This window comes from Tursiops truncatus, chromosome 11 (genome assembly GCF_011762595.2).
Source record: "Tursiops truncatus isolate mTurTru1 chromosome 11, mTurTru1.mat.Y, whole genome shotgun sequence".
Lineage (NCBI taxonomy): Eukaryota > Metazoa > Chordata > Mammalia > Artiodactyla > Delphinidae > Tursiops > Tursiops truncatus.
This window is the reverse complement of record NC_047044.1, coordinates 19477934-19494126: the sequence shown is the minus strand read 5'-3', so window position 1 is coordinate 19494126 and position 16193 is coordinate 19477934. Positions and strand designations below refer to the sequence as shown.

General features: G+C 34.8%; 1 protein-coding gene across 2 annotated transcripts in view; it reads right to left on the bottom strand.

The window, feature by feature from the left end:
* The window catches only part of NUP37 (nucleoporin 37), a 41129-nt gene that overhangs the window by 12456 nt on the left and 12480 nt on the right, over positions 1-16193 (bottom strand). For both annotated transcript variants that reach the window (XM_073788279.1, XM_004319054.4), the window contains exon 5: positions 14371-14465. In XM_073788279.1, coding sequence (XP_073644380.1) covers positions 14371-14465 — 95 coding nt within the window. The remainder of the gene's footprint in view (positions 1-14370; positions 14466-16193) is intronic.

Below are 16193 nucleotides of genomic sequence, written 5' to 3'. Positions count from 1 at the left end.
ATACATTTTTTGCAGTATACCATATATAATAAAAATACACAAATCTGAAGCATACAGCTCAAATAGAACACACCTGAAGAAAGCACCCACATTAAGATAGTATTTCCAGAACTCCAGAAGTCATCTGTGCTTCCTTCCAGTCCTATTTCCTTGCCTTCTCACAAAAAGTACCCACCATCCTGACTTCTAACACCATAGCTTACATCTGCTGGTTTGGAACATCATAAAGATGGAATCCTATGGAAAATACTACGGAATGTATTTTCTTGGCCTGGCATCTTTCTTTTTTAATATATTAAAAAAATTTTTTTTAAATTTATTTTTGGCTTCATTGGGTCTTCGTTGCTGCACGCGGGCTTTCTCTAGTTGTGGTGAGCGGGGGGCTACTCTTTGTTGTGGTATGCGGGCTTCTCATCGCGGTGGCTTCTCTTTGTTGCAGAGCACGGGCTCTAGGTGCATGGGCTTCAGTAGTTGTGGCACGCGGGCTCAGCAGTTGTGGCGCATGGGCTTAGCTGCTCCACGGCATGTGGGATATTCCCAGACCAGGGATTGAACCCATGTCCCTTGCATTGGCAGGTGGATTCTTAACCACTGCGCCACCAGGGAAGTCCCAGCATCTTTCACTCATCGTTAAATCTTGTGAGATTTACCAACACTGCTGCATGTTGTATTTTGTTCATTCTCATTGCTGTACATAGTAGTCCATTAATTAAGTCATTTATGGTCATTACCAATAATCCTGCTATAAACCTTCCTGTACATGTCTTTTAGTGAATATAGACACCCACACACCATTCCCCCCCGCCCTTACACAGACACACGCCCACATCTCCCCACCTTCTACCTCCACCTGCTGGGTAACTGCTAGGCATGAAATTGCTGGATCATAGTTTACAGACATGTTCAACATTAGCAGGTATTGTGAAATAGGTTTCCAGACTGGCTGTACCTCATTTATCTTTTTTTTTTTTTCATATTTCCTTTTCATCACCAACTGAAAAAGTCTAAACTTTCTTTGACAAATTTTCTGACAAAACAATCTTAAAAGCATCATTTGTCTTAATGGCAAAAGGCACAACTTTTCAGTTGGGCTTATTTGTAAGGCTGATTTCTCAAATCATCCCCCTTTTCTTGCATTTTAGTTATTTTCATGTATCTGTGTATGAAAAAATTTCCATCAGTTTTAAAATGTAGTGAACACAATATATAGTAAAGACTCTCTTAATTGACCTCCTTCTGACAGACTCCTTTTTCTCTCTGCAGAACTGACAAGAACAAGGTTACTTTCTAATAGCTCACGTGTGCATTTGTTGTAGGCTTACCTCGAGGGAATATGGGTTTTTTGCTTAGTGAACTGCTGTTTGTAAGTGATGTAAACCCATGCTCATTAGTGTAATTACATAATTAATATTATATAAGCTGACGATATGAATGTGAAAGAGCTGTTTCAATGGAACTAAGTTGATGGCAACCAAATAAAGGTAAGTTTCTAAATGAAAAAAAAAGCTCTTAAATTTGGTATGCATGAGAATTACAAAAACAAGTAAAATAAAAATCTAGATATATTTGAATTACGACTGCTTAGCACATGTTTTCATTGTAGACACTAGGTGTGGTTCAGGCAAAAAAGAGGTCTAATGCAAATCAATGGACTCATAACTTAAGAAAAACAACAAGCCTAGGTCTAACATCAAAAGACTGGCAAATTGGCAAATTTTCATAGACACATTATATATTAAAATAAGGTAGGTAGACATTCCTTTAAAATGAGTTCCTGAGTTTGCTGACTTTTTCATTAATCTAAGGAACTACTGGTTTGGACCATGCAGATAAGAGAGTTTCTACTGTAATAGGAAAAAAAAAATCATAAATTTACATTTTCATATTTCCAAATTTATTGCTAGTATATTTGTTTATAATAAATAAAATTACCTAAAAGTTAATTATAGCCACAGAAGCATACTTTTCAGGAAAATGGTATATCACAGAAAGATAAGCTGTAAGGGTTTATAACCTTCTTAACACACATAATCAAACACATGGAAACATAACAGACCCTTTATAAAACATATAAAAATATAACATCAAATTAAACTACTTTGACCAAAACTCAGGAGCTATATAAAACATATATGTATACCTATTCAAATGTTTGCAAGGGAAATTTCAAAACTAAAGCTTTTAAGGTAAAGTTAATCTGCTGACATAAATGAGTTTTGATACAATTTGAATCCAAGTGAAACAGACACCTCCACCCCTCCCAATTCTGTGGTCTTAAGTAGAACTCTCAGATTTAGTTGTAAAATGCAGGGGTGAAGAGATATCCACATCTAAGATTATGAATTACATTTACCTTACTTTTGGTAGTTTACTGTTAAAATTATTGCCTTATTTCAGGCTGAGTGCTTTTCAGCAGAACATTAAGTATTCTTAACCACATGGTATTTAAATGTAATTGTCCCATTTAATTAATGAAAAGGTCTCATAAATTGGGTGTTGGCATATATGGGATATCCTACATATTATCAAAGGTCTTTTGCATTCACAATTAGTAGAGGGAGATGTTCCCTCTGAAAATTCAAAAGGAAATTTCCTGGGTAATACTAGTTCATTTGTTTGTTCTTCATTTTTAATTGGCAGCTCATTGTCTGTTAAGGAGTTCATTGTAGAAGGAAATTTCTGCTACCAAATGTTTATGACAACACAGACAAAAGAAGGGATGGATGACATTAAATGACACATCTGTATCCATTTGGCCCTCTTTAACTGGTAAAGCAAAAAATACAAACCACAATCTTTCTAAAAGATAGGACTGGATCACATGAATCACTGTATTGATTAATTAAATATGAAAGCAAGAACAAAAGTAATACCTAGATGCAGATATAAAGATGAGAAGGCATTTTACAACGTTACTGGGTGTAGGAAAGGGACCTCCAACATTCTTAGACAAGAAACAGGTTTTTCACTGAGTTTGTGAGAGCAAAATGAAGATTCCCCCTGCCCCCCATTTCCTAGTAGTTGATCACTAAGTAATTCATCATGCTATGGATAATTCAAAAGAGGAGAAAACGTGGTATATTTCCTAAGTAAGTGAACACACAAATAGGAAGAAAGATGAAACAAATTACAAAATTATTTAGTGCTAAAATATTTGGTTTTAAGTGCAAAAGGAGTTCAGAGGTAGGGAACCATATGATTGAATGCACAAATCGAGGGATTAGGTAGACAAATCTTGATAGGAATATGGTAGGTTACAGTGGTAAATAAACTGTCAGCTTGTGGCTTAGACTACAGAAAACTTCGATAGCTAGGCAAAAGTTTTAACAGTGGAGGTGACAAAATGGCATGACAGCATAAAATAAGAATTTTGCAAAGGGTACTTTCAGTATATGTATTTCAAATATATTCAGAAATAAGATTAGACTAATTCTGCTTTTTAAAAAAATACTTCATACTACTAAGTATGTAGTATTAATAATAAATGAAGTGGATTATTAGAAACTTTACTGATGAGAGTAAGAAAAATTATAAGGATGAAAAATGAAAGACAATTGCTTATGCTTACTATTTTATCCTTCAATAATTAAAAATTATGAGTCAAAAATAAGAGTCAATAATCAAAGACTGTGTGTGTTTTGAAGGGGACAGGAAGTGGCCTGTTTCAAATATAACACTAATAAACCAACTATACCATTCAAAAAACCAATCTACTATTGTACATCTTCATGAAGGCTTGGAGGGGTTAAAAAAAAATCTTACAAGCTTACATGTTGTTCCTTCATTTTTTTCTTAAAACTATAAACAAATGCAGCAGAAACTACCAATTTACCATCACAGAGGTGAGACACTACTTGAGGCCACCCCAGAGGAGAACTGACATCTTATTCAACTTATGTAGACAAACAGATTTTTGAAGGATAGGAATTGTGAGATAATTTGTCATATTTAAAAATAAACCTCAAACATGGGAGGGAGAAGGTTAAGGTGGCACAAAGTGAGAGAGTGGCATGGACATATATACACTACCAAATATAAAATAGACAGCTAGTGGGAAGCAGCCACATAGCACTGGGAGATCAGTTCAGTGCTTTGTGTCCACGTAGAGGGGTGGGATAGGGAGGGTGGGAGGGAGATGCAAGAGGGAGGAGATATGGGGATATATGTTTATGTATAGCCGATTCACTTTGTTATACAGCAGAAACTAACACACCATTGTAAAGCAATTATACTCCAATAAAGATTAAAAAAAAACTTCAAAATTAAACTCTCAACTGCAAAGAAATACCATATGGTAGTTTTCAAAACAGATCGTATTTAGTTATTTCATCTTCAAGGAATTCAGAATAAAAGGACTTTTCCTTTAACTAGCATAAACCTTAACACAAACACCAGTCATACTACCCAGGAAATATTAGCCTTTCATTATTTCCAAGAAAAATTTTGATATACTTGGCAACTGAAATTTGACTATATGCTATAGGAGGGAAGGTACTCTTTAACAGTTACATAAATGGACTTTCAAAATAAACCTGAAAAATGTTCATGGATATGATTCTCATTTATACAATTCACTTATTACAACCACACAATGGCTACATAAAGCAAGCTTAAGTTACTGCGATCACTGATACGGTAATACACTTTGAAGTACTGGTTTTATGTTTCATCTACGAGAGCACATGAGAGAACAGAGAGTTAAATACTAGAGAGTGGTATTACCAGTTCACGATCATATAAAATTTCAGAAAATTCTTTCATCATTTTATAACTTTTACTCTATTACAATCTTTCATTAACACACTATTTCATTGCCTTGAATTAAAGATCTGCAAATGTGATCAAAAGGTTTTACTAGAATTTCTGGATGCTTCCTATAAAGACATTGAATTCTTATGTTTCATTCACTAGAGGTAAACTCAACACAAATTGTCTCTTTTATTTCACTCTTAAAGCTCTTATTAGAACTATGCAATGATTGATCTTGATTCAAAATGCTATAAAAAACTTGAGGGCATTTTAGAAGACAAGCAGAAAACTTTATTTCTGGAATTATTTAACCATAACATTGTAATGAATAATACACATTCTGATTTCACTTTGTACCTGTAATTATTCAGGCATAGTTTAACTGCTCCTAAATGGAGATTGATCTCCCAAGGAATGCTTCATTGGCTTACCTTCAGAAGGCTCTCAGTCTCTTTCTTTCTGTTTCCCACACTATTTTTTTTTTATTAAAGGACTATTTTTATTTATTAAAAAAAAGTTTTTTTTAATTTATTTTCTGGCTGCATTGGGTCTTCGCTGCAGTGCACGGGCTTCTCATTGCAGTGGCTTCTCTTGTTGCGGAGCACGGGCTCTAGGCACGTGGGTTCAGTAGTTGTGGCACACGGGCTTAGTTAATCCGCAGCATGTGGGATCTTCCTGAACCAGGGATTGAACCTGTGTCTCCCGCATTGGCAGGTGGATTCTTAACCACTGCGCCACCAGGGACTATTTTTGAAAAGATCACTTACTTTGTGATCTCACCTGGGGTGGGATTGGGGGAGAACAGTCTGCCTTAACTATGGATCTTGAAGATTCAAATATACATGAGCAGAAGTGATATGGAAACAATTCAGCTACCATGGGATATATATAAGATATTTGATAAGCATTCTTTTTCTCTTGTAATAATTTTCAAAAAATGACACTACTGACAGTGAATATCATATGTAGTTTAGTATTCCCTTATCCAGTAATTTGGTTATATTTCTAAAAAAAAAGATCATTATTTATTTCCCACCCTTTCTCCCATTCTTGTTAAAAATGATGGCAGCTAGAACATGGCAACTACTAATATCCCAAGTTTCACAGACAAATTGAATGGCACATTACATGCCTCTATTATTTTAGTCTTAAACTAAGAATTCCTTGGTTTCTCAAAGCCAATTTTCCTTCACCATAAATTTTATCTAATATTTTAAAAGATTATTGGGGAGGAGGAGGAGGACATGGATTTAGTTCTGACATCCTTTGCAGTTACAGTGAGTACTGGGTCTTCTATTTCTTCTGTATCCCCCAAAGTACTAAATGTTGGCTATGCTAAACGTGTTTAATAAATACTTGTTGGTCTGACTTGTTCTTACAGAACGGTACTGTTTTTAATATACAAGAACATCTGTTATTTGGCACTGACAGGGAATGAGATGTTCTGTATTAGTGAGTTTTTAAAATAATAAGCTTAACCCATTAAATACTTAAACACCATTTTTACCTTCTTTTGGAAGAAGGGGATAATAAATTTTTCTAAATATGCAATTATTTACCTCTCAAATATTGTAATAATTTTAACCTTCTTTGGATGATGCTGGGTCATAATTTGAAGTACTAGTATTTGTATTTTCCTATGCATATATATGTGTATATATGGCATACCTGTATATGGTGGACTTGATGAGGGACCATAAAAGAAATGGTGTAGGGACTTCCCTGGTGGTGCAGTGGTTAAGAATCTGCCTGCCAATGCAGGGGACACGGGTTCAAATCCTGGGTGGGGAAGATCCCACATGCCGCAGAGCAACTAAGCCCGTGTGCCACAACTACTAAGCCCATGTGCCACAACTACTGAGCCCGTGTGCCACAACTACTGAAGCTCAAGCGCTTAGAGCCCATGCTGTGTAGTAAGAGAAGCCACCGCAATGAGAAGCCCCTGCACCGCAACGAAGAGTAGCCTCCCCTCACCGCAACTAGAGAAAGCCCATGCACAGCAACAAAGACCCAACACAGCCAAAAATAAATAAATAAATTAAAAAAAAAAAGAAGAAAGAAATGGTGTAGCACATGAGGCCGAATGCCTAGCAATCCTATGATTTACTTGGGAATTTCTTTTCTTAAACACATCTCCTGTCAGATGCTTTGGTAATGGCATCTTTTTAATAAAGATGTGGTGACAGATACAGAATTGTATTCATTCCTTCACCCACTTACTCACTGAATACCTAACACAAGGGCTCTCTTCTTGTGCTGAGATGACTCTAAGGTAGTAAAGCATGGCTGGCCTTGCAAAATACCTTATTAGTGAAAAGGCCAGAGCAGTCCACTCTAGGATAATTTTCCTCATCCTCTACAAAACTCCATTTCTCCTTACTCTTGCTCCTCATATGAAAACTGGGCTAATGACATATGAAGGAACATGACATCTTCATTTCAGGAACTGGTACTAGAATGTTTTAGCAAAGGTATCTTTCAAAAAATTATAAATTCTTCACAAACAGAAGATAATACATCTGTAGATATGACACTAAGTATAATTCTATCAATTTTATTAAACCCGACATAATGTTTGATTTTGATCAGAACATACAGGTAATAGGAACACCTGCTTTTTCAATAATATAAAAAGACTAAAACTTCTTGAATAAGAGAATCTACCAAATAAGGTTTTTGAGGATTAAATGAATTAATTCATATAAAACACTTAGAATAGGGCCTGGTCACTTATTATCTAAATCAACGATTCTCAACAGGGGGGATTCTAACACCTAGGGGAATTTTTGGTTGTCCTAATGATTGGGGTGCTACAAGCATTTAGTGAAAGGTAACCAGGGATGACAGACATTCTACATGACTTTTGAATATCACAGTAAAATTTAGAAATACCTCAAAAGGTGGGGCCATTTCAAGATAGGAGTTATGTTTTTTGCAATTTTGTTAGTACTCCATTCCCTGACATAACAGTGAATTATTTTGATACTACCCATATAAAAACTGGCTGATTTGCAAGAATGTTATCCTTCCTTATTTTTTCAATGTGATATCCTATAATTTGTCTTGTCATGTTATTTCTGTTTTGATTAGCATTATTTCCATACTCTTTTACTTCCCATTATAAAATTTTAAAAATTACTACTGACTTGAGTTTTTATTCTAATAACTAGTTTTGCCCAAGGCTATGACACTGCAAAACTCCAGATGGCACTATTTACATCGTACTCTGCAAGCCATATCCCTGGAACTGTGTAACTTGGCAGCTTTCTTATGCAGTCGTATCTGAGCATATACACTGCGCTGTTATTCTATAACAATCTGTTTTTTATAGAAATGTGTAGTATAGTTAAAATACTATTTTATTTAAAATATTATTATTTGTATTTAACAGAAATGTAGTACAATTAAAATAAAATTTTTTACAATTATATATTTTGATAGGTTATATTTTCCATGAGTTTCATTTAAGATTATATAGTAGACATTAGAAAATGTTTGTTTAAAAAGGGGGTATTGGGACTGATAAAGAACCACTGAGTTAAATGAGAACTCAATTTTCTTATAAACTTGCAGGGATTATAGAATACTAAAACTAGATGGAATCTTAGATAAAAATGAAGTCATATTAGAGAATGCAGAGAAGTAATAAACATCTAAAATATTATTAAATACAAATACCACCTTCTCAGGGTGAATTTGAAAATTGCCACTCAGGAGCTTCCCTGGTGGTGTAGTAGTTAAGAATCTGCCTGCCAATGCAGGGGACACGGGTTTGAGCGCTGATCCGGGAAGATCCCACATGCTGTGGAGCAACTAAGCCCGTGCGCCACAACTACTGAGCCTGCGCTCTAGGGCCCGTGAGCCACAACTACTGAGCCAGTGCTCTACAGCCCGCGAGCCACAACTACTGAGCCAGCGTGCTCTGCAACCACCAACCTGCGTGCCTAGAGCCTGTGTTCCACCACAAGAGAAGCCACTGCAATGAGAAGCCCATGCACTGCAACGAAGAGTAGACCCCGCTTGCTGCAACTAGAGAAAGCCCCTGCGCAGCAAGGAAGACAACACAGTCAAAGAAAAAACAAAAACAAAAAATTGCCACTCAGGCAGAAGAGTAAGTGAATTAAGAGTGCAGGTACTAGAGCCACACTGCTTGATATTTGAGTTCCTCTCCTTAATAGCTATGTCCCTTTCCACAAATGATTAGCCTCTCTATGCCCTGCCTTCCCATCTTGTAAAATGAGGGTAAAAATTGTACCTATCTTGGAGTTGCTGTAAAAATTAAATAAATTTACATAGGTAAGGCACTTAGTGCTGGTTAGTATGCAGTAAAGCACTCCATAAAATATTCAGTAATATTTACTTATTAATACTGTAATTCATTTATAGAAAATAAAATACTTTTGTCAGTCTTAGAGAAGATTAAAATGGTTCTGAAATGATTATTCACAGGTTTAAAAATGTATCAGTGATTACCAAGTACCCAGCACAGTACCTGGCACACAGTAGACACTTGATATTTGCTGACTGAATGAACTAGTCTCTATATTAATTTATTCTCTATACATTCATTCTCTATATCAAGAGATAAACAAATGATAACTTTTTAATGGATAGACTGACACACTAGTACAAGTGAGACTATCTTCATTCTGATTCAGAATTTGGAAAATTTCAACAAAATACATAAGCTTTATAAACCTGCTGAGGGGACAGATTGTTTTGAAACGGTGTCCCTAAAGCCACAAATCTCTTAGCTGATTATAATACTGTGTCTCCTTGAAAATGCCAGAGTCAAACATCAGAAAATATGCACAGATCAACAATGCATTTAAAATAATTTTTTTTGAGTTGGCAGAGTCAGAGAAACATTTCTTCAGCTCTTTATAGTTCAAAATGTTTAAGAATCCATATTGTAGCACTGCTCCATATTGTAGGATGACATAATAAAGCTTAGTATTTAAAAAATTTTATTCATTTATTTTATTCCCCATTTTAATCATTTTAAAGTGTAAAGGGACACTTGGCACATTCACAATGTTCTGCAACCACCACCACTATTTAGTTCTAGAACATTTTCATTATTCCAAAAGGAAACACTGTACCCATTAAGCAGTCACTCCTAAGTTCTTGTCCTCCAACTTCCTGGCAATTACCAATCTGTTTTGTTTCTATGGATTTGCTTCTTCTGGAGATTTTATATAATGGAATCATAGAATATCTTATGTCTGGCTTCTTTTACTTAGCATAGTGTTTTCAAGTTTCACCCATGGTGTAGCATGTATCTGTACTTCATTCTTTTTTATAGCTGAATACTATTTCAGTGTATGGATACACCACATTTTGTTTGTCCATTCATTTACTGATGGATATCTGGGTTGCTTCAACCTTTTGGCTACTGTAAACAGTGCTGCTAGGAACATTCCTTTACAAGTTTTTGTTTGAATGAACACCTGTTTTTATTCTTTTGGGTATATACCTAGGATTGGAAATGCTGGGTCACATGTTTAACTTTTTGAGGAACTGCCAAACTCTATTCCATGCCGGCGGCACCATTTTACATTCCTGCCAGAAAACAATGAGGGTTTCAGTTTCTTCACATTCTTCAACACTTGTTTTTTTTCTGACTTTTTGTTTATAGTTATTTTAGTGAGTGTTAGTGGTATTTCGTTTTGTTTTTGATTTGCATTTCCCTAATGACATTCAGCATCTTTTCACGTGCTTGTCGGCTACTTGTGTATCTTCTCTAGAGAATTGTCTACTCATGTCCTTTGCCCTTTTTTCATTGGGTTGTTTGTCTCTTTATTGTTGAATTATAAGAGTTCCTTATATATCTTGTATAAGACCCTTATCAGGTATATAATTTGCAAGTATTTTCTCCCATTCAGTGTGATGTCTTTTCACTCTCTTGATAGGGTCCTCTGGTGTCCAAGAGTTTTAAATTTTGATGAAGTCCAATTTATGTATTTATTTTTAATAAATGTGTTTTTGGTGTCATATTTAGGAAACCATTGCCAGATCCAAGGTCATAAAGATTTGCTGGTTTCCTCCTCAGAGTTTTATAGTTTTAGCTGGATGTTGTTGAGGATTCTGCATCCCTATTTATAAGGAATATTGGTGTGCAGTTTTCTTTTTTTGGGATGTCTTTGTCTGGTTTTGGTACCAGGATAATGCTGGCCTTACAGAATGAGTTAGAAAGTGTTTCTTCCTATTCTACTTTCTGGAAGCATTTGAGAGACTGGTGGTTAATTCTTCTTTAAATGTTTGGTAGAATTTACCAGTGAAGAATCCTGTCCTGGCCTTTCTTTGTTGGGAAATTTTTGATTACTGATTCAATTTCTTTATTTGTTATAAGTTTATTCAGGTTTTCTATTTTTTCCTTGAGTTCTGCAGTTTTGTGTTTTCAGGAATTTGTCCATGTCACCTAGGTTATTTAATTTGTTGGTGTATAACTATTCATAGTATTCTCTTATAATCCTTTTCATTTCTGTAAGGTTGGTAGTAACGTCCCCACTTTTTCTGATTTTACCATTTGTAGTGTTCTCTCTTCGTCTGTCTAGCTAATTAATTTTAGCTATAATATGTTTTGGCTATATATGTTAGTTTTGTTATATCTTTTCAAAGAAACATCTTTTGGTGTCATTGATTCTATTGTTCTCCATTCCCTATGTTGTTCATCTCTGCTCTAATCTTTATTATTTCCTTACTTCTGCTAGCTTTAGGTGTCTTTATTCTTTTTTTTTTTTTAGCTTCTTAAGGTGTCAATTTAGGTTACTGATTTGAGCTCTTTCTTCTTTTTAATGTAGGTGCTCACAGCTATAAATTTCCCTCTGAGCACTGCTTTTACTGCATCCCATAAATTCTGTATGTTGTGTTTTCATTTTCACTCATCTCAAGGTATTTTCTAATTTCCCTTGTGATTTCCTTCTTGACCCACTGGCTAATTAATGACAGTGTGTTATTTAATTTCCATGTATCTGTAGATGTTCTATTTTCCTTCTGTTAATGATTTCTAGTTCATTCCACTGTGATCAAAGAAGATACTTTGTATGATTTCAATCTTTAAAAAAATTATGTAGATTTATTTTGAGGACTAACATATGGTTTATTCTAAAGAGTGTTCCAGGTACACTTGAGAAGAATGTGTATTCTGCTGATGTTGGGAGTGTGTGGAGTGTTTTGTATATGTTTAGTTGGTTTAAAATGTTGTTAAAATCCTCTACTTCTCTACTGAACTTCAGTCTAGTTATTCTATTTAGCATGTCATTTTAAAGCATGGTATCACCAGCATATAATACTACTCCCAAGATGACATAGGCTTTGAGTATGATTGGACAAGGATATCACTAAGGTATCTTTACCAACAACACAGAGACCCAGACTATGGTAGGCATTACTTTAGTACAGTGACAGGAATGATTCCTGGGATGTAAATGGCTATTTCATCTGCCCAAATTGCACAGCTGCCATTTGGCTGGTGTCTTTATTTGTAACTTGGCAATTCTGTACTTTGAGTTAATGAAGACAGTTGTACTGAAACATTTTTCTGTTGTAGTTTGTCCCCTCAAAATCCTTCTTTCCTTTGTTACTTTGAGAGTGTATGTTACTACTCTTCCTTAAACTTGATTTACTTATATCTTTTGTTTCTGTTAAAAATCTTATCTATATTGTTTAGCTTTCAGCCCAAGAAATTTGACTTTAAAAGCCAATCAGAAATGCCCTTCTGGTTGGCAAATTAAGCTGATAAATTCTAAAGTTAGCTCTCCAGCTATTGCTACAATGATGTTACCAACCTCCCAAATCTCAGAGACTTAGAAAAATAAGCATACATTTCCTGCTCATGGGTCTGTGGGAAGTTCTATTTCATGCCAGACGGTTCCATATCTGCTTAATGTGCTTTGTATTCTGGGGCCAGTAGCTATCTAGGACATGCTTATATTATAGGAGAAGACAGAGGACATTTCAAGTGTCTGCTTGAGTCACACCTGCTAACATTACACTGGCTTAAACAAGTCACATGGCTAAGCCCAACAAAGTGGGAAAACCTCCTTCCACAGGAGCGGGGAAGGGAGAGTAAGTATTCACTGAACAATAACATCATTAACCACAGCCCAGCAAAGTAAGACAATTAGGAGCAACATAGTAAATTTCAAAAAGTTAGATTTATTTAAATTAAAGGACTTACTTTGAAGTTAAGTTCTTTCTCCTTTTTAGAGTAATAATGTTCTTTTTTAAATAAAATGATGGTAATAATAGAAGGCAGAACTTTAAAAAAATTCTTCTGACTTGACAAAAAGTTGGCCACCCTCTGTCAGTCCCCTATATTTTAGGACAATTTTACTATTCTATGAAAATCCCAAAGTCTCCTACAAGAAAAAAATCATGGAGCTCTGAATGTAATCCCAGGTATCTCTGGCTGTTGTTCACTATTCAGAGGCTATTCCTTCGCTTGCAAAGACACTCATTTTCCCCCTTCTCAGGTTTCATTATTCCAAATGCTTGTGATTAGGATGCTCCATGTGTTAGAGAATTAAAACGTCATTATTTCTTACTAGTGATCTAATTTAAGTTTTACATTAAAAATGGCCCCACTTACTTTTCCGTCTCTATACAAACAGCTTTTTTTTAACACTTGGGACCCTACAATCTTAATGTCATGTAAATCTTTCATGTCCTTGACATGAAAATTTTATAAAAAATAATGGCCTATGACTCTATAACTTTAAAAAGATGAGCTATTGAGAAGATTAAAATTTAAAAAGAAGCTAGTGGCTTTACTTCCGATGTGAAAGGACACATATTTAGTAGCTTTATATGTATACAAGTATTTACCAATACTAACGATTTTGTCATACCTTTATCAAACATTAAAGCTATGCAAAATAGCAGAGCAGCGTTTTTTTTTTTTTTTTTTTGGTGGTGGTTCTTTTTGCTCACAGTACTGTCAAAGCAAATGAAGCAATTGGCACTCCTCTAATGACTGCTTCACTCCTGACTCTTCAGCTTATTTCCACCTCCTACTCTTGCTCTTCATCTCGTTCTTTACTTGTGATATTCTCCAGCTTTAGGCACTATTAAAACGTTATGACCACCTCACCTGTTCCAAACTAGGGGGTGAGGTGGAAGAATGTGATATTGTAATGTATTGTATCTACAGAAAAACTTTATACAGAGACTTTCGAATTTGTCAAAACACTAAATTTCCAGCAAGTCTTGCTCTAGCAAATGAGATTCTCAGTTCATTATTAAACACTAACTTATCAGATAGGATCTATGAAATAACTTCACAATATAGCAAATGCCTTTTATTATCCTATTGATTGTGTCCACTGTTTGATCTAATATATATTTAGATTTCATAAATGTGCAAATCTAAAATAAGAGGCAGCGGGGCACCCATGAATCAGCAAGGGAAGTTTCAAGTAAATGGGATGAGAACTCAACTCACTGGTTTTGAAACTCATGTTGGTGTCATACTTACGTTTTAAATAAAGTATGCTTCTTTTATAACATTTTGTGGAATATATATAGAAGTTTACATTTTCTCTAATTTTTAAAGTGTAATTCTCATTAAAATAAGATGAAAATTCAAAAATTTGGCTGTAACTTATATAAGCAACATACCTGCAGGTATGATCATCACTCACACTTGCAATTTCTTGGCCTTCTTTGGGATCAAATACCAAACCATTAATGAAATCTGTATGGCCCTCTAAAACCTGACGTAAGGGGAAAAGTTAGTAAGAACACAGGAAAATAACCTACAATATTCCTACCTAATATTTTTACTTCATTGCTTTCACTGCATGCTTCTCTTTTCTATAAATATTTCTTAAGCAATCTGCTATTTTTAAAACATGATTTATACACCCACCTTTCTAGAAGGTTTATCTTGGAAAGAAGCTGATCATTCAACACACTGTTATTAGCTTGATCTTTCTTTTCTAGTATGCATTTCTTACAAAAACAGAGACTTTTTTTTTTTTAAACTGTACCTGTCCTCATATCACCTCATTTCTCACTTATTACATAAAGGTTAAATAAAAGTTAAATTTAGAAGAACTTTCTAGGGGCTCTGAAATAGAGTCCCCTTCGATTTTTTACCTTATACCTGCTGCTCTGTACACTGGCTGCTCCCTAATAAATACATAGCATGGACTTCACCTTCTACTGTCTTTATTCACTTGCTCAATGTGACTGCCAGCACTGGAGACAGCTAGTATTATAAGCCCATTATCACAACAACCCAGCAATTCTCTTCTGGCCACAGAAGAAATAAATGGGAAGTTATAAGGTAGAGGACTATGCAAGCAGGCAGGTCCAATCAGTCTAAATCTTTACAACTGAAATTCTGAACAGGTCTGTCAGATATCAGATATTTAAATATTTTAATGGATATTGTTCTTGCTTCCTATTTTCCTTCCAAACACTTGAATTTGATCTCAGTTGTAAGATTAATAAAGTGGTTCTATTTGGTACTATTTACTATTTGGAAATATGTAATTAGGAAAAAAAAGGATTTGATTCAAACATTCCTGTGTAAGTTTAACAAACCCAGGTCCTCCAAATCATTCTTCAGAGCTTATGTCACAGTCTACAAGCCAAATCAAATTAACATTAAATATTTAATGTCTATTATAACTAACAATAATTGTTAGTAACTATTGACTTTTGATGAGTCAAAGTTTTATGTGCCATTTGTACAGTCACTGATACAGCTTTAAATTAATATATACATTGCACTGTATTATGGTAAAATTGTATATAGCCCATTGTATATAGTTTAGAGCATAACTTTTACTGTTTTCTAAATGATTGGAAAGGTTTATAGTTTATCTTTGTTTTATAACATTATTCATAGTTTTGATTTACTAGAAAGTCAAGAAGGCAATACTGTTCTTATAAAAAACATGATTCAGTTTCAGTCCAAACTGAGAGGTATTTATTTAATGAATCCCCCCCCCACTTTATTAAGACATATAACACTGTGTAAGTCTAAGGTATACACATGATGATTTGATATACATATATATGGTGAAATGATTACCATAATAGGATTAGTGAAATGACTCCCACAATAGGGTTAGTTAATACCTCTATCACCTCATAAAATTACCATTTTTGTTTTGTGGTGAGAACATTTAAGATCTACTCTCTTAGCCACTTTCAAGTATATAATACAGTATTGTTTACTATACTCATCATGATGTACAGTAGATCCCCAGAACTTATTCCACTTATAACTGGAAGTCTGTACCCTTCAATCATCATCTCCCCATTTCCCACACTCCCCAGGCCCTGACAACCACCATTCTATTCAGTTTCTATGAATTCAGCTTTAAAAAAAATTCCTCCTATAAGTGAGATCACATAGTATTTGTCTTTGTCTGACTTATGAGGCAGAAGCTATGATCATACCCATTTTATAAGTAAGGAAATGAGCACAA